Consider the following 24074-nt stretch of genomic DNA (forward strand, 5'->3'; position numbering starts at 1 on the left):
CGCCGACAAACAAATTGGATTGGTGGTGTGTAAATCTGAAGCAGTTTGATGAGCCGAAGGGGCAAATTGAATTCTCAACAATGTAAATCTGTATCAGCTCAATGGCTCCCCACCCATTCCGAGCCCTGCCGCCACTTAAATCATGCGATTGTTCCCTGCTGTTCCAAGATACAATCTCTCTTAGCCATTTGCTGCAGCACCTAATCTGTTTTTGATGACCGTGTAGGGATGTAGCTATACATATGGGCAACTGAATCTCCCCCACGCTCATTCTTTCTTTTCATTTTCCCCTCTCTCTCGCTCAAACACACACACACACACACACACACACACACACACGCACGCACACACACACACACACACACAAGCCCTACAGTTGGCAGAGAAAGATTGCTTTGATTGAGCCATCCATGTGTGTTGATTCAAGAGATTACTCAGATGATTGGTCATACTAATGGACCTCCTGTTTTCTTGGGAAAACATTTTGATCTCTGTCTGTGAGATAACATCTCATATTTATTACTCCTCCAAGCCCTGTTGATTCACACGAATCATATTTATTGCTTTCCTTGTTGGCTTTTTTTGTGCAACACTTTTCTATAAAATAAAATACGACACAGTTACCCTGTATAAAATGTAGTCAAATGCAGAATACGATGGCAAATCATTCACGTTCCCTGGATTTAACTAATGTTGCGACACATCATGTCTTGATGGAGAATTGTTATTGTTATTAATTTGATGCCAGTAATGCGTTTTAAAATAGCACAGGAGATGTGAAAAGCTTAAAAAAACAATGAATTTATACATGTTATGCTATTTTTAAAAAAAAAGCAGTCTAGAGACATTTTATCTTTAAGATGTAAAAAAATATATAAACAACATCCAAAAATACTGCATTTCTAATGCATGATTTAACCTCGGGTTACAGATTAGAGGGACCATCCAACCTGTGAGGTTTAGAAGCATCTGTGATGAGGGGAAGCAAGCATAAGTGCACATAACATGGGGAACTTGCAAAGGCACCGTTAATGCTAAACAATATATGCATGTGTTGCTTGAATGCCAAAGTGGCACAGTTATCAAAAACACCTTCTAAATATGCATTAATGAATGTTTGCCATTTCTACAGATCACTCTGCTTGTATGTTTCTTCAGTTACCCGTACAGTGAAGACAGCAGTCAGGGGAAGCAGTACATGAATACCAGATGCCCTGCCTGGTGTGACCGAATCCTGATGTCTCCCTCTGCCAGAGACATGTTGCTAAAGGTGAGCCTTTATTTCTACTCAAACGTCACCACTCTCCCCTCAGCTTTATTATTGCCTCACTCTGCTCCTACATCTCCATCATCCTTGATCTGCATGCCCCTCCTCTCCTTTGGCACTTCACAGATGGAAGGATGAGGTGTCTGTAAATATTAATTAGCAATGATAAGCCATGGGTCCACCCAGACAGTATATATATCCAAACACTGGAGTTCCAGTGGGTCCCGTCTTCCTCATTGAGCAGCAGATCTGTCTTTTTACTCGCAGAGCTGAAGCCTGCCAGTCCCTGTTCGGCTTCAGATCCATCCCATTATTAACGCCAGCCAATCTGCCACCTCTGGAATCTCAGCCAATAAAACCCAGCTTTGTCTTTAGAGGCCTGAGCCTTTTGAGCGCTGGAACACACGGGCTTTCATCTGTTAATGTGTGTGAAAGAGATGCAGCAGTGTATTGTACAGTACCAGTCCACAGTGGGGGGGTTACTCAGGAAGTTTGGCTTCTTTTCTTCTTTTGTCCACAACAAATGAGAAAATTCCTTCCTGATCTTTATTCTTTACTGAGTGAAGCATCACAAGGACCCTGCAGAACAATAACTCCCATCGCTGTGTTACCATAGATTGTAAATTACAGAGACTGCAGAGACTTAAAATATGGTAGCATGCAGTTTGTTTTTACCCACTTAAAGTGTCAGAATTATATAAGAGGGGATCCACGCGCCCAAACAGCTGGTTCGCTGTTTGCTTTTCTTCCCCTCAAGCACCGGTTAATTATTTGTAATGCAGGGACAGAGTGGAACAGTTAGTGTGTTCGCAGATTGGCTGATGATTCACTGAGCGCACACTCTCTGGCTCCGAGCATTACAGATTGTTGAGACATGGGCCCGTAAACAGCCCGGCGTGCGGCGTCATCTATCATGGCACGGTCGGTTAACTTGCCATCATGTTATTTTCTGCTTGCCGAGCCCTAACACGCCAAAGGTTGCCCGCTGGCTGTGCGGCGCGGCACCGGCTCCGGGAGCGGCGGTAATGAATGTTTAGCCGAGCGAGCACTCCCTCTCTGCCGGAGGGCCCCGGGTAATTTGTTTATCTGTCTAAAGATTATGCAGCCCGAAAATCCACAATTTTATGCTGCCTTTGTAAATTATCAAGTGTGTGTTTGATGAATGTATCTCAGGCTGCGGGAAGCAGCAGCACAGGAGCCGGCTGCCAGACAAATAGAGAGGAGGCAGCGTGTGGCCCGCTAGGAAAGGTAGTGAGGTGTAGGCACACGGCGTGCTGACCCGGCTCCGCTGCAGGATTGGTCTGAAGTTAATTTGGATTTGGCTTTATGGTTCTTTCTCAGGCTCTCTGTCTCTTTCTTCTAAAGTGTCAGTGCAGCTCGCCACATCACAACCGGTGGCACACACCAACCTCTGTGTGTGTGTGTGTGTGTGTGTGTGTGTAAGTGGGGGCTGGTGGCTGTTTAAAAAGTCTTTAGTTCAACCAGACAAGTGTGATTTATACTCCAGTCTGCGGATTCATGTGCGAGTGGCTCGGAGCTTCTTTGTGTGCAGGCAGTGATATTGAAACGCGATTCTCTCAGATAAGCACTTAGATTACACTGAGAGTGTATTAGGCCGTGAGGCAAATGTCCACTTTGTAAATTGCTCCTGCTTTTCATTTTTCTTCACGCGAGTTTAAAGTTAAAACTCAAAGCTCGAGGTGCGTTCAGCCACAGCTCAGTGCCGCTGCTCTCTGGGAATCGGGGTAACTATAATCGGAAGGAAGAAGTCCGGCGTCGAAAAAGGACGTCGGGTTACAATTAGGTTTTTTTCTTCGTTTTCTTTGCCTGCTGTGATTCATTTTTGTGCCTGTAAATTAGCTTAATGTTACTAATAGCTGTGCCTGAACTAAGCATAAAGTATTTAACATCCCCTAATTTACTTAGTAGTTATATTGAGCATTTATTTAAAATTTGTCTTCATTACGTCCCATTCAATCTGAGAACTCATTGGGTAGCCTGCCTACTCGCCTTCTGGGGGCCACGTCTAATATTTTGGGGGTTCTGGAGGAGGCAGCATATCTTAATTAGCCAAGGCTTTCTATTCTGTCCACCCAATGCTGGTAAATTAAAAAAAACGGATCTGTTTACCTCCATGCAACCAAAACCAGCTCCAAAGCGACTGATCAGATCACCGCAGAATTGTGTCCCTTTTCCAACAGACTCTGCATTATTCATATTCAAATGTGGGCTTTTTAACATCACATCACTCCCTAATATTTTCAGCATTTCTCAAGCTGAATGACTAAGTGTCTCTCTGTTAGTGAACGACAGCAGTGCTGATATTATTAAGATTTTTCTGGCACCTAAGCAAACACAACATTTTTAATCATGTGTCGATTGTGTAAAACAGCCCCTGTGGGACCTGATAAACTTTTACAAATTTTTAATAACTCATGAAGGAAGAATCTTCCTTTATCTGTCTGCACTTCAGAAACCAAGGACTGTAGTCAGGCATCTTCTAAGGGAGGTTTTTCTTTGTCCTTTTTTCCAGCACACGTGGAACTTAGATGACGGGTGTAAGCTTAGTTATGGTGTCCTAATGTGTAAGAGAGAAGCTCCTCAGTTGAAATTTACTGTTGAAACTGTTTTGTCCAGAGGTTGCCTATTTTACTTTTCCAGCTGACTTTTATTTTGAAACCAGCTACATGATCCTCCTAATTGTGTCTAATGAAGCTGCTCCATTTCATATCAATACCACGACACTAACATGTAATGATTGTCCTGTGTAAGTGCGACCCCAACATTTAGATCACACCACGTTTGATTTTGTGTCTCTGCAGCCTGAAAATGAAGAGAAGTCTATAGTCTATGATAACATTGGGCCCAATGTCTGCATGGGGGACCACAAGGTAACACAACCTCACTCACTGTGTGCGATTGTTCTGTGATGTGTTGAATGTGCTGCTCTGGAGAAGCTGTGATCTGTGTTCTGTGTGTCTGCAGTGTAAAACCAGTGTGTTAAAAATATTCTACTTCAGTTTGTACAAATATTTTACTTCAATACTTTGCATTTTGAAGTTTTCTTCCTTTTTCGGGTTAATGTGACTGATTAACTTGAACTATTTAGTTGATAAAATCCTGTTTATATATGAGTAATAGCTTTCTTTTCAATTCATGCTTTAAAGAAGAGAGTGAAAGAGTTACAATGCTTTTGTTTAATTTTTAAAAAGGAAGACAGAAAGTAAGTTAAGTTATAATTGTGTACTTATTTAAGTTCTGTTAAATTAATCCAGTGCGAGAGGTAAATGAAGCCTAAGTAAGCTGACTAAGTGGTATACTTTACCTTTAATCTAGCAAAGCATGCGTCACACACACATAATATTTTCATTCTGAAAACCTTTAACTTCAGGGTTCATCACCTTAAATAAATAAAAGCTATCAGTTGAATGTTGTTGAGTTTTTCGGGTTGTCACAGTGAATATGCTCCAAGTGTGAAGCTGATCAGTCTGCAGAGGCTTTTTTCGGACGTCACGTCTAATACAATCTCTGTATTTGTCTTTATTTGATTACATGTGTTAGAAAGTCAGTCACCAATCCCCAGTTCATCTATATAATCTGTACAGTTAACAGCTTATCTTATTATTACTGAAGTCTGCAGAGTTTAAGTATAAAGCTGGCATAAATTTGACTAGAACAATAAAACAAACTCTAATAATTATCCTGAATTTTCTTCTACTATTAGCTTTATTAAGCTATTAGTGTGTGTCAGGAAATTTCTGTAAAAAGCAGGAAAGATATGGGAAAAAAATTCCCATAAGGTCAGCGGTAAAGCTTAAGTCTGTGTAGTGTCAGACAGAAGGTCTTCCACTGAAAGCCAGGTCTTTCATCACTTACGCGGTGTGACACGGACACTGGTGTGTGTGTGCGAGGTGACCTGAGCACAGCGGCAGACACTCCACCGTCCCTCACCTCCAAACCACACAACGCCGCTAAAGTCACAGCTGCCTATGTTTAAAATATGTCCAGTGTAGTTAGCACACAGGCCCCAAAATGCTCCAGGACTGGTATGTGAGTTTAACCTGCGTATCAGAGGTGCTCACAGGGGTGGGTTGGTCGTTCCGTGGGGCGGAGGAAGAGGGTGGGGTGTGTGTGTGTGTGTGGTGTGCTTCTTCCAGAGAGCGCCGTGTGAAAGAAAGTATGGAGTTTTCTTACCGTGGTTTGTCTCTGTCCCCCCCTCACCAGCCTGTCTTCCTGTCCTTCCGAATAACAGCGGGGGCAGGTAAACCTAATGCAAATAAGCACAAGTGTTGTGTGGTGCAGTGATGTCGTGGTAAATATCATTCTTTTTCTTTATCACAATTCTTCCCATTGTTGCTATTGTTCACTTTGATTTGCTTGACTGTTTTTTTCATGACTTTGCACAAGTGGCAGGCGTGCCTGCTTGAAGAGTTTTATTGCGAAATAAAACAGCATCGGTGCAGAAATCACAGTCACGCGAGATTGCTTAAAATGCTTCTCTTTTTTAAGAAAATCTCGTGCTGCAGCTCATGTTTGACCTTTTTAAGAATCATCAGATTTGTTTGATTAAAAAATCACTTTGGGTGTTGGAGGAGTAAAACTTTTTTTTTCCCACCCCGTCCCTCTCCCCTTCTTTTATCCCTCCGCAGGGAAGTGTTGCCAAAGGGGGGAGAACATATTCCGTGAAGCGCCTCTGTGAGAACACCCGAGAAACAAACAGGACACCGCACACACACGCACAAAAACACACCCACACACACACTTTGCACAAGCATACACTGAAGAACCTAGACAGACTTTGTTTCAGCAGTGCTGACCAGTTGCAGTAATCCGGACGCCTCATCCATACGAAAACCCCGACCCAGTTTCTTCCCACGAAACACTCGCTGAGATCTGGACGAGCCACCCGAGGGCCCGGCTTCCAGACGAGATACACATCGCTGACCTCATCGTTGCCATGCAACCCTCCCCCATTCCCCAGAGAAAAGGACAACCAGACGGACGGACGGACAGCTCTCTTCCATGCCACAGCCTCATTGCCAAAACTCTAATTGAACACAGTCCTACTACATCCTTTTAGACACCGTACTTGGCATTTTTAGGTATGCCTCTATGTATAGAAGCTACTTTCCATACAGTATGTAAGGTGTTTTAAAAAACAAAAAAGAAAAGTGCAATGCAAAAAAAAGTTGTATATCTATATTGTTAGGTTTATTTGTACATCGGACAGTATAACATAGACTCGTTGATGGTTTTAGTGCCGTTCTCTTCTCTGACCAAACTTTGCGGTCCCTTTGTTGGAATAGATAGAACTTCTAAGTTTATTTCAACAGTTTCTATATATATATATATATATGTATATGTATATATATATATATATGTATATGTATATATATATATATATATATATAATTTTTTTTTCTTTTATTTCATTTTGTTTTTTTGAGTTGTTCTTGTTGTTGTGTGCACAACACACGGCCATGCCTGACACATCAGTTGAGTCTCGTTTTATATACTGTACTTTTTAAAGAGATAATTTATAATTCTTACCAAAATGTTTATGCTGGAGTGTGCGCGCAGACACAGCGCGGCCGTGTCGGTGTTCCCACAGCCACGCTGACCTTTGAATAAGTCCGTACAACAAGAGAGGAGTGATTTATTGCCTATCCAAGAATGTTTTAAGCAGTGCCATAGACCATGCAGGTATATATATATATATATATACATACATATATATATATATATATATATATATATATATATATATATATATGTATATATATATTTCAAAAGATAATGTTTCATATATAGCACTCTCACATTATGTCATTCTTACTCTTACTCTAACTTATTTCTATAATATTATGGTTCTGAATGTGATATTTTAGGTAGGTTTGGGTGTCCTTAAAATGTAAACTGTCTTTTTTTGTTTTTTGTCTATTTTTGTTACTGCATTATGGTGCCAAGTATCCTAAACAGGAATGAAGTGTGTCAGAAATACTTAAGATAAATGAGAGAAACTCTAAAAGCAGGGGAGGGGCGTGGGGCAGAGCAGGGAGTCTTGCTATTTGTAATTGTTCAGTATGTAGCCTTCAGCAGCCTCCTTTGCAAATAATTGGAGCATTAGAGGTGATGGGAGACTTCTGTTTTGTTTTGTTTTTATCATCGATTTCATGTACTACACTACAGGTTTCAGACTCAGTGAAGCCATCAGATTGATCCTCCCTTATTATTATTATTTGTTCTCCATCTAAATCAAACACCAAGTGGAACTGTTTTTGTGCCTGCTGCAGAATTTATGTCGTCTTTTGTGATTTGGTCCATAGGCAGAATGTTTAAAAAAGTAAAAAAAAACCTAAACAAAAAAAAGTAAATGAAACCCTGCTTGTTTTTGTTCCAGCTGCTCATTGTGAGTATGCTGTAGGATTATAAGCTGCAGTTATTATTTTTTCCCTTCACTCCATCCTATAAAAGCAGATAGAGATTTTATTCCAGCCCCCTTTCAGGACGGCCTGGCCTCTACTGTAGGTGATGCAGTTCTCAAAAGCAATAAAACCCATTAGAGCTCAATGCCTATTCTGTCCTCATTCTTTCTCGTTTTTACCTCCTGTTAGACAACTTATTTTTAATACCACAGAGAGAGCTACACATTAACTATTCGAATACGGGCCTCCACCTGTGTGCAGTGTTCATGGTTTGGTCTCACTTTTTGCGCACTAGTTCGGATAACACATTTTGTGCGCAACTTTGCAGATAAAGAAAAAAAAAAAACTGCGTAAAGTGAAAAACGCAGTGCAATTTGACCCACGTGTACGAGTCCACGCTGCCTTTAACTGAGGCCTAAAATGAGTTTAAATGTCCACGTTAAACAATTCCGAGTATAAAAATGAGAAAAATGTTACATTTTATTATTATATAACAAATATATAGAACTATATTGAAATACATAATTAGGCTTGAAACTTTTTGGGTCTTTTTAATATCAGCCGGTTCCCGCGGCCTCAGTTTAAAGAAGGATAATTTTTCCTTAAATCCGTCTTTTATGATGGCAGCTGTTCACTTCATGCACGGATTATCAAAAAGTCCAAAGTGGGATTTGAGTTTAATGAGCACTCATTTGTGATTGGCTGAACTCTCCCATTAATTTGCCTACATAGAACTACCTCGGGTGTAGTTCCGCATTTCAGACAGAGGGGGAGCATTTCAAGGCTTAAGTCTCAAGTATTAAATACATGAACTCTGAACACCAAACAGTATAAAACCGCAATTAAGCTTTTTCTGAGATAAAGTAATAATAATAAAGGCTAAGGATCACTTTCTCTCCAAGAGGAACGTAAAGATTGAACAAAGACTTAATTAATCTCGATTTATAAGATGGAAAATAAAACCTCCAGCATTGAAAGAGATGATTTATTGTTGGTCATTTATATATGTTAAAAATCGATATTTTACCTTTTTGTAATAATCATAATAATAATTATAATAACGCTTCATAATTTATGGAGGGAACTGTTTTTTTAAGTAAATAAATGATCCCACATAAATTGCACTTTTAAAAATATATATATATGTAAAATATTTTAAGAGACTCGTTTTTCCTTACGCGCCACTCTTGTATTAAATATATTAACTTAATAATAACAACATCAGTTAATCCGCTTGTCGGTGTCATTGCTGCCAATAATAATAAGGAAATTCACTTATCGATAGTCATGAATTTCTCTTTAATTTATATTAAGCCCATACATTAAAACAAAACCCCAAATAAAAACAACAAAAAAAAAAAGCTTGTTAAATAATTTATTCATAATACAAAGGGGGTTTACTTTTTTCTTTTTCTTCCTATAACCTTCCGGAAGCGATAATACTCTTTAGATCCAACTTAAAACGATGCTCCGGTTCTCTGCTCGGCTGCGTGATGAGGTAAAACAAACTCTGTCAAACTAAATAAAAGTGATGTTAAAAAACAAGCTGTGGGTTTTTTCTTGGTTTGTTTGTTTACAGTCATTATTTACAGCATTTTGCATTTTATACAATAGTGTTCCTGTAATGAAATGTAGAGTTACAAAAAAAAGAAAAAGGAAAAAAAGGTGACTTTACTCTGCAGGAAGGAAAAAAAATAAAAAGCGGTAAAGGAGGGAGTGATGAGCCAAATGCTGCCACGTTTCCGCTGCTCAAAACAACATAACTTACTCAGTAAAAAATATATATACACAATCTCACATACATGTTCATCTGCAGGCTACAGCACAAAAATCAGTCACTCGTCTCAAACCTGCCCCCTTCAAACAGTTTAGTCTGTTGCCTTTTAGGACAGTGGATACCCTGGTTAAACTGAGCTTTAGAAGCGTCACAGGCCCCGTTTGCACCTGCCATTTAAAACATGCGCCCGGGATCTGGATCAGTGTGGGCTGCTTTAAAAAAAAAAAATAAAAAATAAAAAAATGTTAATACGTGTAAAATAAAAAAAAAACAAAATAAACAAAAGTGTGCAATCTCTTCAGATGAACGTATGAATACTGAACTGTATTAAAACACTTAGAGGTCACATTAGGAGCTGAAACGGTGACGTAACGTGACAAGCTGGGAAAATAATGCAACAAGTGCAATGACTTAACGTAAGTGTAAACGTTTTGAGCTCAGCACTGATCCAAAGTAGGATTGTTTTTTTAAGAATATTTTCTTTACATTTACACCTGTTAAAACTCTGCCTGTATGCGTAAAAACTCCAGGACAGCTTCCGTTCCCAGCATCAGTGTCTTTTCAGCTCGCAGAAACATGTCCTCATCAGTCTTTCTCAAGTCCAGGAGGAAACAGTTATAGCTCCGCATACAGCAGCGTCTGGGTGAGTTTGGATGCAGTCATGTGCGTCTCCGCTTGGCACGCTTGGGAGTTTTACGCATTTTTCTATCTCTGCTCGAGGGTGTGTGGGGGGTGGGGGAATAAAGGTGATCCCTTAAGAGGCATGTTGGAAATGTCAGGTGGAGATGGGCTCGGAAAGAGTGCGACAAGTCTTCGTGGGGACCCCTTTTCTGGGTCCCTCCCCGGCTGTGGGGATCACAAGGTGTCCGAGCTGTTACTGCAGGGGCTGATCAGCGCCAGGTTGGTGGCCTTGTGCTTTTTCAAGAGTCTCGTGATTTTTTCGTCGTCTGAATTTGGGTCCAGGGGTTTGTTGTACTCGTCGTCGTCCTCGTTGTCAGAGCTCTCCTTCATTTTCTCCGTCTCCGAGTCGTGCTTCTTTTTAGCCGAGGCCATTTCCGCTGCGTGCCTCTTCCGCCATTTGGTTCTTCTGTTCTGAAACCAAACCTGATGAGAAGAGAGGGAAGAAAAAAGAGACACAGATGCTCAACAGGTCCAGCACCAGTAACAGAGGCAGGAGATCAGGAGGTCCAAACAGTTATTAATACACAAGAGAAACAAAGAAGCAAATTAAAAAGAAAAAAAGCAAGCCATCATGAATAATAATAATTATGATGATGGAAGAAGAAGAAGAAGAAGCTGCTTCTACAATTAATTTTTTTTAATTACTTTTTAATCCATTAATATATTTGTGTCCACAACAACAGCAAGCAATAATAATAATGATAATAATAATAATGATCAAAATAATAAACAAAAAAAAATAAAAAATTAACCGATTAAAATGTATATAAAATAAGCGTCTTCTGTTTTTCATAATAATAATAATAATAATAATAATAATAATGTTTGGTTACTGTACTTTTGAAACACAGTCAGTTTCAAAAGTTTGGGTATGAAACATTTATTCTCATTTGTATTAATAATAATAATAATAATAATAATAATAATAATAATAAAATGAAGCTGTAGGATTATAATCTGTGGAAATAACCCTACACTTTACGGACTTGTAGCCAAATCGTCCCCAATTAAAGAAATTAAAGAGCAGATCAGCCACAATTTATTTATTTATTTATTTATTTATTTATTTTATTCCCCACATGCTTCACAGCCCTGTGCAGGCACGGTTTAGCGGTCTTTACCTTGACTTGACTCTCGGTCATTCCTAAAGAGTAGGCCAGCCGGGCTCTCTCCGGGCCGGCCAGGTATTTTGTCTGCTCGAAAGTTTTTTCCAGTGCAAAAATTTGCTGTCCTGAAAACGTCGGCCTGGAGTGTTTCTTCTTCCCGTCCTTGTCCATCATTATGTTAGCCTGAGCTGAGGAGAGATGCAAAAGGTGTGGTTATATTAAGATATCTTAAATTTATAGTTGGATACTAAAACAAACAAACATTAGATCAGTAAGTGTGATGCTCCTGGATGTGTCAGAACCAGCTTTGTCAGAAAAAGCTTTTACAGTTTTAATGCCACTGTGATGTTCATTCAGTGCCCTGTGTGGAAGTCTGTGTCTTTTCTCGTACTCTGACGTGGCTGTATAACAACACTGACCCTGTGACACAGCATTCATAACATGCAAGCTTGTGTTACATTTGTTGTCATGATTGTGTGAAACGCAGTGCAGGTGTACTTCTTGTAAGTTGGGGTTGTTTTCTCTCAAAAGGGCCTCTTATTAACCAAAATAACATCTAATTTCCAAATAAAACATCACAGGGGAATGTCGGCTTTCCCCAAATTTAAACTATTTATTAAAAAAAAAAAAAAAAAAAGGCAGCCCAGAGGCACGCTCAGGCGGGACTTACTAGGACAAGGAACCCGAGGGTCCCTCCACGGAGAGCCTTGCATCACCCCGGGCCAGAAGATGGGTGCCCGCCCGGCAGCTCGGCCAGGGGCTTCGGATACCGCGACACCGCCGGGCTGAAGTACATCCCCGCCGCTGCTGCGGCCGCGGTAGTTGCCAGGCCGTTTATCCGCGGAAACCCGGACAGCAGCTGCCCGGCGGTGGTAATTGGTCTCCCCAGGATGTCGCTTATTCCGTGCGGGGTCCCCCGGAGAGCTGAGAGTTGAGGTTGGACAGCGGAGGCGCCTTGAAGCCCGCCGGGCTCTGCTGCAGCGCGTACGGGAACAGGGACGTCTTCATCTCGGTCATGTTGTGCAACGCCGCCAGCGGGGTGCTGCCCAGGACGAAAGCACTCTGCCGGTTAGCCTCCATCTGCCCGACCGCTAACATCTGTGAACATGAACCGCCAAACTCGTTGGGACAGAAACTGGAAGGAAACTAGTGGGAGTAGTAAAGGCGAGTAAATGCAGGCGCACGGCGGACTGCTGGGATTCAGGAGCCAGGCCACTTCTGCCGCCTTTTCCAAAGTATCCTGGGCCCGGAGGAAGACTCTTGAAATGTTTGAAAAAACTTGAACGAAAGCGAACTTCTCTCTCGGGAGCGAAGAGCTCGGCAAAAACTCCAAAACGCCTCTCCGCGTGTTTGTTTTGCTCGGAGTCTGTCAGCTGGGAGGAAGCTGCATGCGTCCGCCTCAGGAATCCTCGCGGAAGTCGGACGATCTGATGATGTTTTTGGTGGTTTTGATGGGAACCATTAAAGGTTCGGCTCGCCTTTTCATAAATTCACTCGCTCTATGCTGGGAGTGAAGCGGGAGTCGCTGATAACAGCGCAGCCACCTGCACGAGCGTTATTCCCATTGGACAAGGCTGAGTGAGACGGCGCCCTGATTGGAGGAGACATAAACCCCGCTGCTGGACGGATGCTGCCTTAACGTGCTGTCGGAAATAAGACTGTCCCCCCCACTCCAGTAAAGATGCATATCAACGGTGCCTATTAGGACTGAGTGGATTTGTTTTTGATAGATGGAGATGCATGTTGGTGATACATTTCAGAGCAAGTCGGCAACAGAAAAGTCTGGCAGCGTAGCATATTGTTTCATTAATAATGATAACATTTTAATACTGCTGGCATAGAAGTTATCGGTTTTAAAAAAAATAGGCGCTTTTTTAAAAACAGTATTTTTCTGGTTTTAAATTAGAGAGACGAGGCCTGAGGTTTTTTTGTTTGTTTGTTTGTTTTTGTGTGTGCAGAAGCTAAACGTTGCTTAACATAGCGTAAAGCTGAATTAAGGATTTATTATTGTGGAAACTATCGTGTCAGAGGAACCTTGAATGCACCAACAGCCCCACTCCATTAGGATCTTTCGTGGTGCTGTTAATGATGCGTCCTGCGCTGTGGAAATCATTGTTTCCACGCACTGCAACACTCACTCATTTACATTAAAAGCTGTTAGCGCAGAGTACGGGAGGACGTTAAAGTAGAAACGGAAACCGGAGGAAGACTTCTTTGGGTAATTTCAGTGAAACGATTTTAATAATAATAATAATAATAATAATAATAATAATAATAATTCAAAGTTCCACCCTTCGCTCGCAAAAATACCCGATTCGTTTTATATATATATTAAATGTATTTTTCTTGACATTTTTCCATTATTTATACATGTTTTTTCTTCTTTCACTTTTGCCCAAAAGTATCAATTTTGATACCGATTCCGACAAAAGCTACTTTTGTAAATGACATCGAATAAATTATGGGTATTATTTTCATTAAAAAATACAACTTGTAACTCGACTAAAATATTTATCTATTTATTTATTTTATTAAATAAGACGTGTTTGGGGTAACTCGAAGCAAAGGAGCTGTCGCTGGCCTTTTATATGAACCATCAAACAGCAGAAGCTCATTAAAGGACAGCCTGTTTTTTATTTTATTTTATAAGAGTGAGATAATTTGGTGTTTTTCAACACAAACTGCGTTATTACGGTGAAAGTGTGCGAGAAAAACGCGCCGGGCTCCAGTCATCACTCTGAGTGCTGTAATATTTTATGGAGATGTGAGAAGGTTGTAAGAGTGAAATATGGCCACGTTAGCATTTGAAAGGCCTCAGCAAATGCACACTGCTGCCCATTTGCTCACCGGGGGAAGGACTGAGGATTTTAAAAGCTTTTTCTTTTTCTCTTCTTCTCTGTATTTTTTTGTTGAAGCTCGAGGTGATTCACAATTTTGGCTGTATTTCTTCAAGCTGGATGCAGTGCATGAACGTCTAATTCTATAAATGGCGTCTCTATTTCTAGATTAAATCTGCATATATATATATGTGTGTGTGTATTTTCCTTTGGTTATTTTCGGGTCACAGGATGACTGTGAAATATTAGGATTAAAAAAATCTAATCAGATCCTGTATATAGGTTCTAAGAAGCCGACAGAGGGAGGCTGGGGCCTTCTTAGTTTTACTAAAACCCCAGTAAGTTAAAATGAAGCAGTTAGCGGCTGACCCGGGGGAGATCAATGACGGAAAGATTGGCACTTTGTCCAGTTCATCTGCAGCCAAAGGCGGCAGCTGCCAAACAGCCAGTCACCGTAAAACCATAATGGCAATTTAACATAATGAATTATTTGAATTTTTATCTCCTAAATTTACAGGTAATTTAAAGTTGAAACTCTTAAACTCAGATTTGTTACAGACTCTGTCCTCACTAAACCAATGAAGAATAAAAAATCTGGACTGAGAGCCGACTACACCTGCACATTATTATTATTATTATTATTATTATTATTATTATTGTTATTATTATTATTATTGTCGTTATTATAAATGCTTCGCAGTCAAATGTGGACCTGTTGCTCGGTGCACATGAACATAAGCCTGACTACATTCCTGTGTTTTTCAGTAACGGGTCGTTGGCCCGCTGATGGCGCGTAGTTTGCCGCAGGCCTTTGTCCCACCGTGGAAGGGAAACGGGCTAATAAACAGCGTAAAGATAATCTTATCTGAGCGTAGCCTCGACACAAATGGGAAGTGACAGAGCAGTGACAGGGAGCAGATGCTGGGGCACAAAGACGCTTGTTGGAGGCTGTGGATCCGCGCAGTCACCGGTGCCTTCTCTGTCTCTCTGTGCTTTAAACATCCAAACACGTGCATGCAGTCCCAAGTACATAATATTCAAAAGTCTGAACAAATAAATAACTAAATAACTAAATATTTTCTTTAAAAAAAAAAAAAAAATACTTAATAAAAATCCCTAATGTTAGAAGCTAATGAGCACGCTCGTATCTTCTGTTCTGTTGCCTTTAAAAGCACCGTGTCTAAACAGTCCGTGGAAAGGACAAGTGGACAATAAAGAGCCGGGACAGCCCTTTCAAACTTGATTACATTTAAAGTCAGCCACACGAGAGCAGCGTGAGCGCCTACATAATCTGGCCAGCACCGCCCTCTAGTGGCTCGTACGGGAACACTAGTTCAGTGTGCGCACACACTGGTGCTCAGTCTCTCCTTCAGTGTTTGTGGCTTTTCATACCAAAACTAACAAATAAAATTAAATGCACAAACACACACTGTTGTCCAGGGAGAAAATGCATCTATGAACTTTTGGTTTTATATCGGTCCAGGTGAGTGTGTTTCTATTAGCCAGCTAACTTCTCTGAACATTGATGATATTAATAATAATAATAATAATAATAATAATAATATTAATCAGTTTCTTGAGGTCTCTGCAGGACCAGGCCCGTCTTTTCTCCACATGTCCTGCAGAGGTGTGTCGTGGTAAATGCAATACCTTTACTGCGGGCAGGGTCATGACAGAAAAGGGGATGAGCGCTTATCAAAAGAGGTTATGCAACATATTTATTCCTAAAGAAAGGCCAACAGAGTAGTATAGGAAAAAGGTACACAAATAAGAACAATGCAAAGCAAAGACAAGGACAAACACATGCACAAAGAAGAAGAAAAGAGCACAAAGCAATAATCAGTTAGGAAGGCAATTATAAAATGAAATTAAAAATGAAGAATGTATTTGAATTGAAACTTCACCCTTATTTCACTTTATTGTTCTTTAATTTTTGTCATTTCACAGCAGTCACAGAGCTGAGTATTTTAAACATCCACGCTTATCCTCTAATTCACCTTTTCTTCATTTGTGTCCCTTGTGCTGCTGTAACAAGTGAATTTCCCCAGTGTGGGATTAAACAAAGTCTGTTCTGTCACCGTGAGGCCATCCTTCATGTGTATATGTGTAGAACAATGGCATATGTGGTTAAAGAAAAACATATTTCAACATATTTATGCTGCAGTGTTGTGGAGATCTCCACTTTCATTCATTGTTTTGCTTTCCAAAGAATTTTGAAGGTGATTTTTATTGAATGAGAGCAGTGCTCCCTTTTAATAAAACCTTTAATAGATCACACTTTAAATGACTCTATAAAACCCTTTGTCCTTTACTGACATCAATTACAAAAAGTGTTTTTATACTCTGTAATTGTTTAAGTCTGGACTATGGCAGCAAACTGCCCTTTGTAATAATAATGAATTGTGAGTGTTCACCACAGGAGGCAGTGTAGCTGACGGCGCCCTGATCCTGCAGTCACAACATTAAAACCACTGACGCTGATCATCTCATCATAATACAGTCAATATCATGTAGCATTGTCTAGGACACACACACACACACACACTCCCAGATGGCAGCGACCTTCATACATACAGTGCAAAACACCTGCTCAGGAGTGACCCAGACTCCCACCTCCCCAGACCCTAATCTGAGGCCCCAATCCCCAGCAAATCCAGAGTGGCCCTGTGCTCATAACCCGACAGTTTGGACCAGTTTTGTTGGAAAACAGGCGACCTGCAAGGTGAAGTGGCTCTAATGTTGCTGCTGTTGTGTAAATCAGCAATACTACATCAATATTCATTGAACTCAGCTCTAACCTAAACTCTGAGTATTCCAGTAATCATTGAATTGCAGTGACTGTAATTCATCAGCAATCACATGGGTTTGTCACCCACCCTAACCTGCATGCTCGCCTTTTTCAAGAGCCTGTATTAAACTAAGTGAACACATCTCCTGCCCATTGCAGGTGAGGACAAAGTAGCAACAAAACAAACCCATCTGGATCTTATTGAAACAACACATCTGTGTGTTCTCCACAAGATCCTGTTGTGTGAATGAATAATAAATCTTCAGCGAGGAAGACTGCCTCGTTATAACCTGAATCTGAGCATTCATCACTGCACATCTGCTTCTGTACTGCTGGTGTTTTTCATGCTTTTCCCAGTATAAAGGTGAACAGTGAAGCCTGTGTTTGGCTGGTCGAAATATCTAATGTAAAAGAAATTTACTCTGGCCATTACAATTTCATCAATATTTAAATATTCAAAGAAAAAAGATGTGTGCTCAGCGTAAAACTTAGTAACACCTCCTCTCTCGAGTGACGCACTGGATGAAGCCTATGAACCCAGTAATGCCACTAGATGGCGACCTATATCCAGAACAAGGTCAAGAGAATCCTGCTACACCTTCAGAAGCCTGTGAGCCTCGATCATAGATGGGTATCAGACTGAGGTCAAACAATCATAGAGAAAAATTTGTGAATGAAGGTTTTTATGCAGGAAACACAAATCTGGCTGAAGAATTTCAACAATGATGGTTTTGATCTATCAGATAAACTCAATGATGAGACTTACTGTGACAAAGTGTTTATGAAGGAGAGCATGAGGAACAGTCATTGCATTACGTGATATGAGTCTGACGTATGATATGATGTAATACAGGAAGCCTCTACAAGGTTACAGCAAATAATATTTCAGATTTACCAGACTGAAATCAGACTAATGAGTAGTAAGAGAAGAAACAAACATTTATTGACTATTTACCTTTATTTAATAGCATGTTAGAGTAACTTCATTCACATGTAGAGGATTTAAGTTTGCAAATATCATGCAAAGGATTTCTAAATATAAAATAACACCTTCCCCAGCAAAAATCTGATTGTTAATCCCCACAGCACTCCAAGCTCACAAACATCCTTTGTTACTTTCTGTGGTAGGAAGTCTCTTCAGAGCACATTTCTATCAAAGTTTCACTGAAGCACACTTGTTTGCAGAGACCTTAGACCATAGCTGGACTGGCCATCGGGCATACCGGGGTGATTTTTCGTTTTTATGGGCCTACGGTTTTTTGTTTGTTAGTTTTTTTTGTAACAGTATAAACAATGAAAGGTGGTGGATTGGCCAATTGGCAGGACTGGACTGAGACAAAAAATCTGCCCGGGCATTTTGACTAGAGAACGGCCCACCAGGTATTATAGGAAAATCCATAAAGCCTTTGAATGAAAACAAATGCTGTTGTGACAGTGATGTACACTGTCTTGTTGGTACAGTGGTTTGTAAAAGTATTCGGCCCCCTTGAACTTTTCCACATTTTGTCACATTACAGCCACAAACATGAATCAATTTTATTGGAATTCCAGGTGAAAGACCAATACAAAGTGGTGTACACGTGAGAAGTGGAACGAAAATCATACATGATTCCAAACATTTTTTACAAATAAATAACTGCAAAGCGGGGTGTGCGTAATTATTCAGCCCCCTGAGTCAATACTTTGTAGAACCACCTTTTGCTGCAATTACAGCTGCCAGTCTTTTAGGGTATGTCTCTACCAGCTTTGCACATCTAGAGAGTGAAATCCTTGCCCATTCTTCTTTGCAAAATAGCTCCAGCTCAGTCAGATTAGATGGACAGTGTTTATGAACAGCAGTTTTCAGATCTTGCCACAGATTCTCGATTGGATTTAGATTCCGGTTGGGAACTCTAATAACTAACCTTATAAATAAGATAAAACAAGTTCAGCATCAATAAAATCATAGTACCCGAACAGCAGCATATAAACTCCGTCATGCTAGCTAGCACGCAGTACGAGTTATTGTGACTGACTGTAAAAAGTCAGCATAACGAAAATAAACTCCACCTAAACTTGGTTTATATCTGACCCAGATAGACTGCAGGTCATAACTTCTTACCTGAAATTCAGTTCACTGCCTCGTGTCTCTGCTCCTCCTGCCTTTCCGTCATCCACCTGCCAGCGTGTTGCATCTGCTGGCCTCCACCACTTGCTAATGTTACTGAATCTGTGGAAGCTCCGCAATAGCCACCACCAAACAACTGAGTTATTTTTACACATCTCCCAGCATCTGGCCAATCCACCACCTTTCAGTGTTTATACCGTTACGGAAAAAAAAGAAAAAAAGAAAAAAAAAACCCATCAGCCCATAAAAACGAAAAATCACCATCGGGATGGTGATGCCCGATGGCCAGTCCAGCTATGTGGCCAGTCCAGCTATGCTTCCAGGCACGTTAGTCACACACTGAAACAGACTGACGTGCAGAGGTACAAGGCAGCCCAGGCAGAGAAATGTTGCTTTTAGACTTTGCGACTCGTTTTATTTCTCTATCTGATAAGAAAACTATTCAATCAGATAGTTATTTGTGGTGAATGAAATACGGTTACAGTTTCACGAAGTTTTAAGCACCAAATCCGAAATCCACGAACTACAATATTAAAATCCAAGATTCTTCATTACTTTATACAGAAAAGCTTGACATGGTATGCAGAAAACAACAACAAAAACCCCCAAATACAAATAAACGAACAAAAAGTTTTGTAACTGTCAGTTTCCTTTTAAAATTCTTAGTGTGAACAACATTACACAAACAACCACGTGTGTGCGCATGCGCGCACATCTTCGAACGCCTCGATCCCTTGTGATGCGGTAACTTTGCTTTGATCCTTCCTGACGTGGCAACTTTGCTTTGATCCCAAAACCCATAAATAGGAGCGCTCACCTATTATACTTTATGGCTTGACATTGACCTGACAGCGACTAAAACCCTTTCGAGAGGTTTTGAGAGCATTTTCTGACAGAAACCAAAACAAGTTCAGTTTTGTTTCTAAACCAATTCAGAAAACAAGCACACATTACACCATGTCAGCCAACCCATCCTTCGGCTCAGATGAGCGTAAAATATCTGAAGGGACCATTTTGGGAGATCACCACATGGTAGAGGCTTTCCTTGGAGAAGGAGGCTTCGGTGTTGTAACCAAATGTCGCAATACAAAAAACAACCAGACTGTGGCTATTAAAGTCAACAAGAGCGACCCTGAAATTCTACAACAGGCAAAACAGGAAATTTTCATCCTGGAGCAGCTGCGACACTTGGATCCAGACAGGTGCAACATTGTTGAATGGAACGGCTATTTCCTCGATGGAGCGCGTATTTGCTTAAATTTTGAACTCCTCGATCAAAGCCTGTGGGACTACATAGGGGACCGGAATAACCAGGGTCTCCCAATAAGAGAACTCAGGCCAATTTTGCATCAGATCGCAAATGCTCTGTTCCACCTGGGTTCTGTGGGAATAGTGCATGCTGACCTCAAACCTGCCAACATAATGGTTGTGAATCGCCATGAGTCTCCTGTCAAAGTCAAACTTATAGACTTTGGCATCGCATGTAACACTTCTGCAGTGATTACTGGTGGTACTGTGGGGACAATTGGTTATTGTGCACCTGAGATTATGCTTGGCACTCCATATGATGAAGCAATTGACATGTGGGCTCTGGGGCTGGTAGCTGTGGAGCTTGCTACAGGGGTGCCTCTCTATCCTGGGGAAGACGATTATGATGTTTTGAAATTCATAATTGAAACCCAGGGTCAGCTACCAGATCATCTTCTAGAGTCTGGCTTGTACACTAATTGCTACTTCATCGAAGATAACTACAACGAACAGCGCTGGACATTTAAGACCAAAGAACAATTTCAATACGAGACAAATTATCAATCCAAGGAAACTCGATATATAAAACTTAAGCGTCTCGATGACCTCGAACAACTACTGAAGGTAACGCGAGGACCTGAAAATGGCCAACCATTATTTGTCAGGCTAATCAAACAGATGTTGGCCTTGGATGCAAATCAGCGCATAACACCTTTGGAGGTTCTGAAGCATCCCTTTTTCAACACTGGCCTCTCAAGGAGTGCCCCCTGCACTGACATGAATAGCACAGGGGGAGAAAACCTTGTGCTTTCTCAGCAGCCTTCAAGCTGGGAAAATCATGGATCGCAAAAATTCAACTGCAGTTTCCAAAACTCAGTTGAATATCCTCAAAAAGGACACGTCAACACCTCAGCCAACCCATCTTCCTCTGAAGATGATCTTGAAATATCTGAAGGGACCATTTTGGGAGATCACCACGTGGTAGAGTCTTTCCTTGGAGAAGGAGGCTTTGGTGTTGTAACCAGGTGTCGCAATACAAAAAACAACCAAATTGTGGCTATTAAAGTCAACAAGAGTGACCCTGAAATTCTGGAACAGGCAAAACATGAAATTTTCATCCTGGAGCAGCTGCGACGCTTGGATCCAGACAGGTGCAACATTGTTGAATGGAACGGCTATTTCCTCGATGGAGAGCGTATTTGCTTAAATTTTGAACTCCTCGATCAAAGCCTGTGGGACTACATAGGGGGCTGGAATAACCAGGGTCTCTCAATAAGAGAACTCAGGCCAATTTTGCATCAGATCGCAAATGCTCTGTTCCACCTGGGTTCTGTGGGAATAGTGCATGCTGACCTCAAACCTGCCAACATAATGGTTGTGAATCGCCATGAGTCTCCCATCAAAGTCAAACTTATAGACTTTGGCCTCGCATGTCCCGCTTCTGCACTGATTCCTGGTGACCGTGTGGGGACGGTTGGTTATTGTGCACCCGAGGTTATGCTTGGCATTCCATATGATGAAGCAATTGACATGTGGGCTCTGGGGCTGGTAGCTGTGGAGCTTGCTACAGGGGTGCCTCTCTATCCTGGGGAAGACGATTATGATGTTTTGAAATTCATAATTGAAACCCAGGGTCAGCTACCAGATCATCTTCTAGAGTCTGGCTTGTACACTGATTGTTATTTCATCGAAGATAACTACTACGAACAGCGCTGGACATTTAAGACCAAAGAACAATTTCAATACGAGACAAATTATCAATCCAAGGAAACTCGATATATAAAACTTAAGCGTCTCGATGACCTCGAACAACTACTGAAGGTAAGGCGAGGACCTGAAAATGGCCAACAACTATTTGTCAGGCTAATCAAACAGATGTTGGCCTTGGATGCAAATCAGCGCATAACACCTTTGGAGGTTCTGAAGCATCCCTTTTTCAACACTGGCCTCTCAAGGAGTGCCCCCTGTACTGACATGAATAGCACAGGGGGAGAAAACCTTGTGGTCTCTCAGCAGCCTTCAAGCTGGAAAAGTCAAGGATCGCAAAAATTCAACTGCAGTTTCCAAAACTCAGTTGAATTTCCTCAAAATGGACACGTCAACACCTCAGCCAACCCATCTTCCTCTGAAGATGATCTTGAAATATCTGAAGGGACCATTTTGGGAGATCACCACATGGTAGAGTCTTTCCTTGGAGAAGGAGGCTTTGGTGTTGTAACCAGGTGTCGCAATACAAAAAACAACCAAATTGTGGCTATTAAAGTCAACAAGAGCGACTCTGAAATTCTACAACAGGCAAAACATGAAATTTTCATCCTGGAGCACCTGCGACGCTTGGATCCAGACAGGTGCAACATTGTTGAATGGAACGGCTATTTCCTCGATGGAGCGCGTATTTGTTTAAATTTTGAACTCCTCGATCAAAGCCTGTGGGACTACATAGGGGGCTGGAGTTACCAGGGTCTCTCAATAAGAGAACTCGGGCCAATTTTGCATCAGATCGCAAATGCTCTGTTCCACCTGGGTTCTGTGGGAATAGTGCATGCTGACCTCAAACCTGCCAACATAATGGTTGTGAATCGCCATGAGTCTCCCATCAAAGTCAAACTTATAGACTTTGGCCTCGCATGTCCCGCTTCTGCACTGATTCCTGGTTACCGTGTGGGGACGGTTGGTTATTGTGCACCTGAGATTATGCTTGGCACTCCATATGATGAAGCAATTGACATGTGGGCTCTGGGGCTGGTAGCTGTGGAGCTTGCTACAGGGGTGCCTCTCTATCCTGGGAGAGACGATTATGATGTTTTGAAATTCATAATTGAAACTCAGGGTCAGCTACCAGATCATCTTCTAGAGTCTGGCTTGTACACTCATTACTATTTCATCAAAGATAACTACTACGAACAGCGCTGGACATTTAAGACCAAAGAACAATTTCAATACGAGACAAATTATCAATCCCAGGAAACTCGATATATAAAACTTAAGTGTCTCGATGACCTCGAACAACTACTGAAGGTAACGCGAGGACCTGAAAATGGCCAACAATTATTTGTCAGGCTAATCAAACAGATGTTGGCCTTGGATGCAAATCAGCGCATAACACCTTTGGAGGTTCTGAAGCATCCCTTTTTTCAACCCTGGCCTCTCTAGGAGACCCCCCTGCACTGACATGAATAGCACAGGGGTATGAAACCTTGTGCTTTCTCAGCAATCATCTGATTGTTGGGGTTGCCAAAACTCTAGGGAAGCTAGCAATTCTTTTGAAAAAAAAAAAGCCCAAAATAATAACAACAACAAAAACAACCAATGAATATGGTCTTAAAATTAGGCACAATTTGGCTTAAATTCCATTGATTAATCCGCGGAGCAGCAGTCAACTTACCATCACATCAGTCCTTCAATCAGACCTACAACAACTGTCTTCCTTCTCTCACCCCAACCGGTCGCAGCAGATGGCCGCCCCTCCCTGAGCCTGGTTCTGCTGGAGGTTTCTTCCTATTAAAAGGGAGTTTTTCCTCCCCACTGTCGCCAAAGTGCTTGCTCATAGGGGGTCATATGATTGTTGGGTTCTCTGTATGTATTATTGTAGGGTCTACCTTACAATAATACATACAGCCTTGAAGTGACTGGTGGTGTGATTTGCTGCTATATCAATAAAATTGAATTGAATTGAATTCAAATATTGTTGTTTGTAATTCTTTATAAATATATATAAATATAGTGCTACTCTTCTACTGTTTAAATTGCTACTGTTTAAAACTGACTCGTTTATTCATACACTTGAGCATAAAAACACACACAGACACACACACAGACACAGACACACACATATACT

General features: G+C 41.1%; 2 protein-coding genes across 3 annotated transcripts in view; one reads left to right on the forward strand and one right to left on the reverse strand.

Annotated features, from left to right (window-relative positions):
* Positions 1-6543, forward strand: part of inpp5a (inositol polyphosphate-5-phosphatase A) — a 283427-nt gene extending 276884 nt beyond the window's left edge. The window contains exons 13-16 of one of the 2 annotated variants that reach the window (XM_025897238.1): positions 1159-1270; positions 4090-4158; positions 5492-5579; positions 5917-6543. In XM_025897238.1, the coding sequence (XP_025753023.1) occupies positions 1159-1270; positions 4090-4158; positions 5492-5572 (262 nt within the window). In that variant the 3' untranslated portion in view covers positions 5573-5579; positions 5917-6543. The remainder of the gene's footprint in view (positions 1-1158; positions 1271-4089; positions 4159-5491; positions 5580-5916) is intronic. The other variant, XM_025897237.1, reaches the window with a different exon arrangement.
* Positions 6544-6694: 151 nt separating this feature from the next.
* Positions 6695-13597, reverse strand: nkx6.2 (NK6 homeobox 2). The gene is given in 5 exon segments (XM_003458691.5): positions 6695-10573; positions 11272-11444; positions 11927-11995; positions 11998-12174; positions 12177-13597. Coding segments are annotated over 5 exon segments (846 nt in total). The 5' UTR covers positions 12355-13597; the 3' UTR covers positions 6695-10324.
* Positions 13598-24074: the final 10477 nt, after the last annotated feature.

The sequence above is a fragment of the Oreochromis niloticus genome, linkage group LG13, assembly GCF_001858045.2.
Source record: "Oreochromis niloticus isolate F11D_XX linkage group LG13, O_niloticus_UMD_NMBU, whole genome shotgun sequence".
NCBI lineage: Eukaryota > Metazoa > Chordata > Actinopteri > Cichliformes > Cichlidae > Oreochromis > Oreochromis niloticus.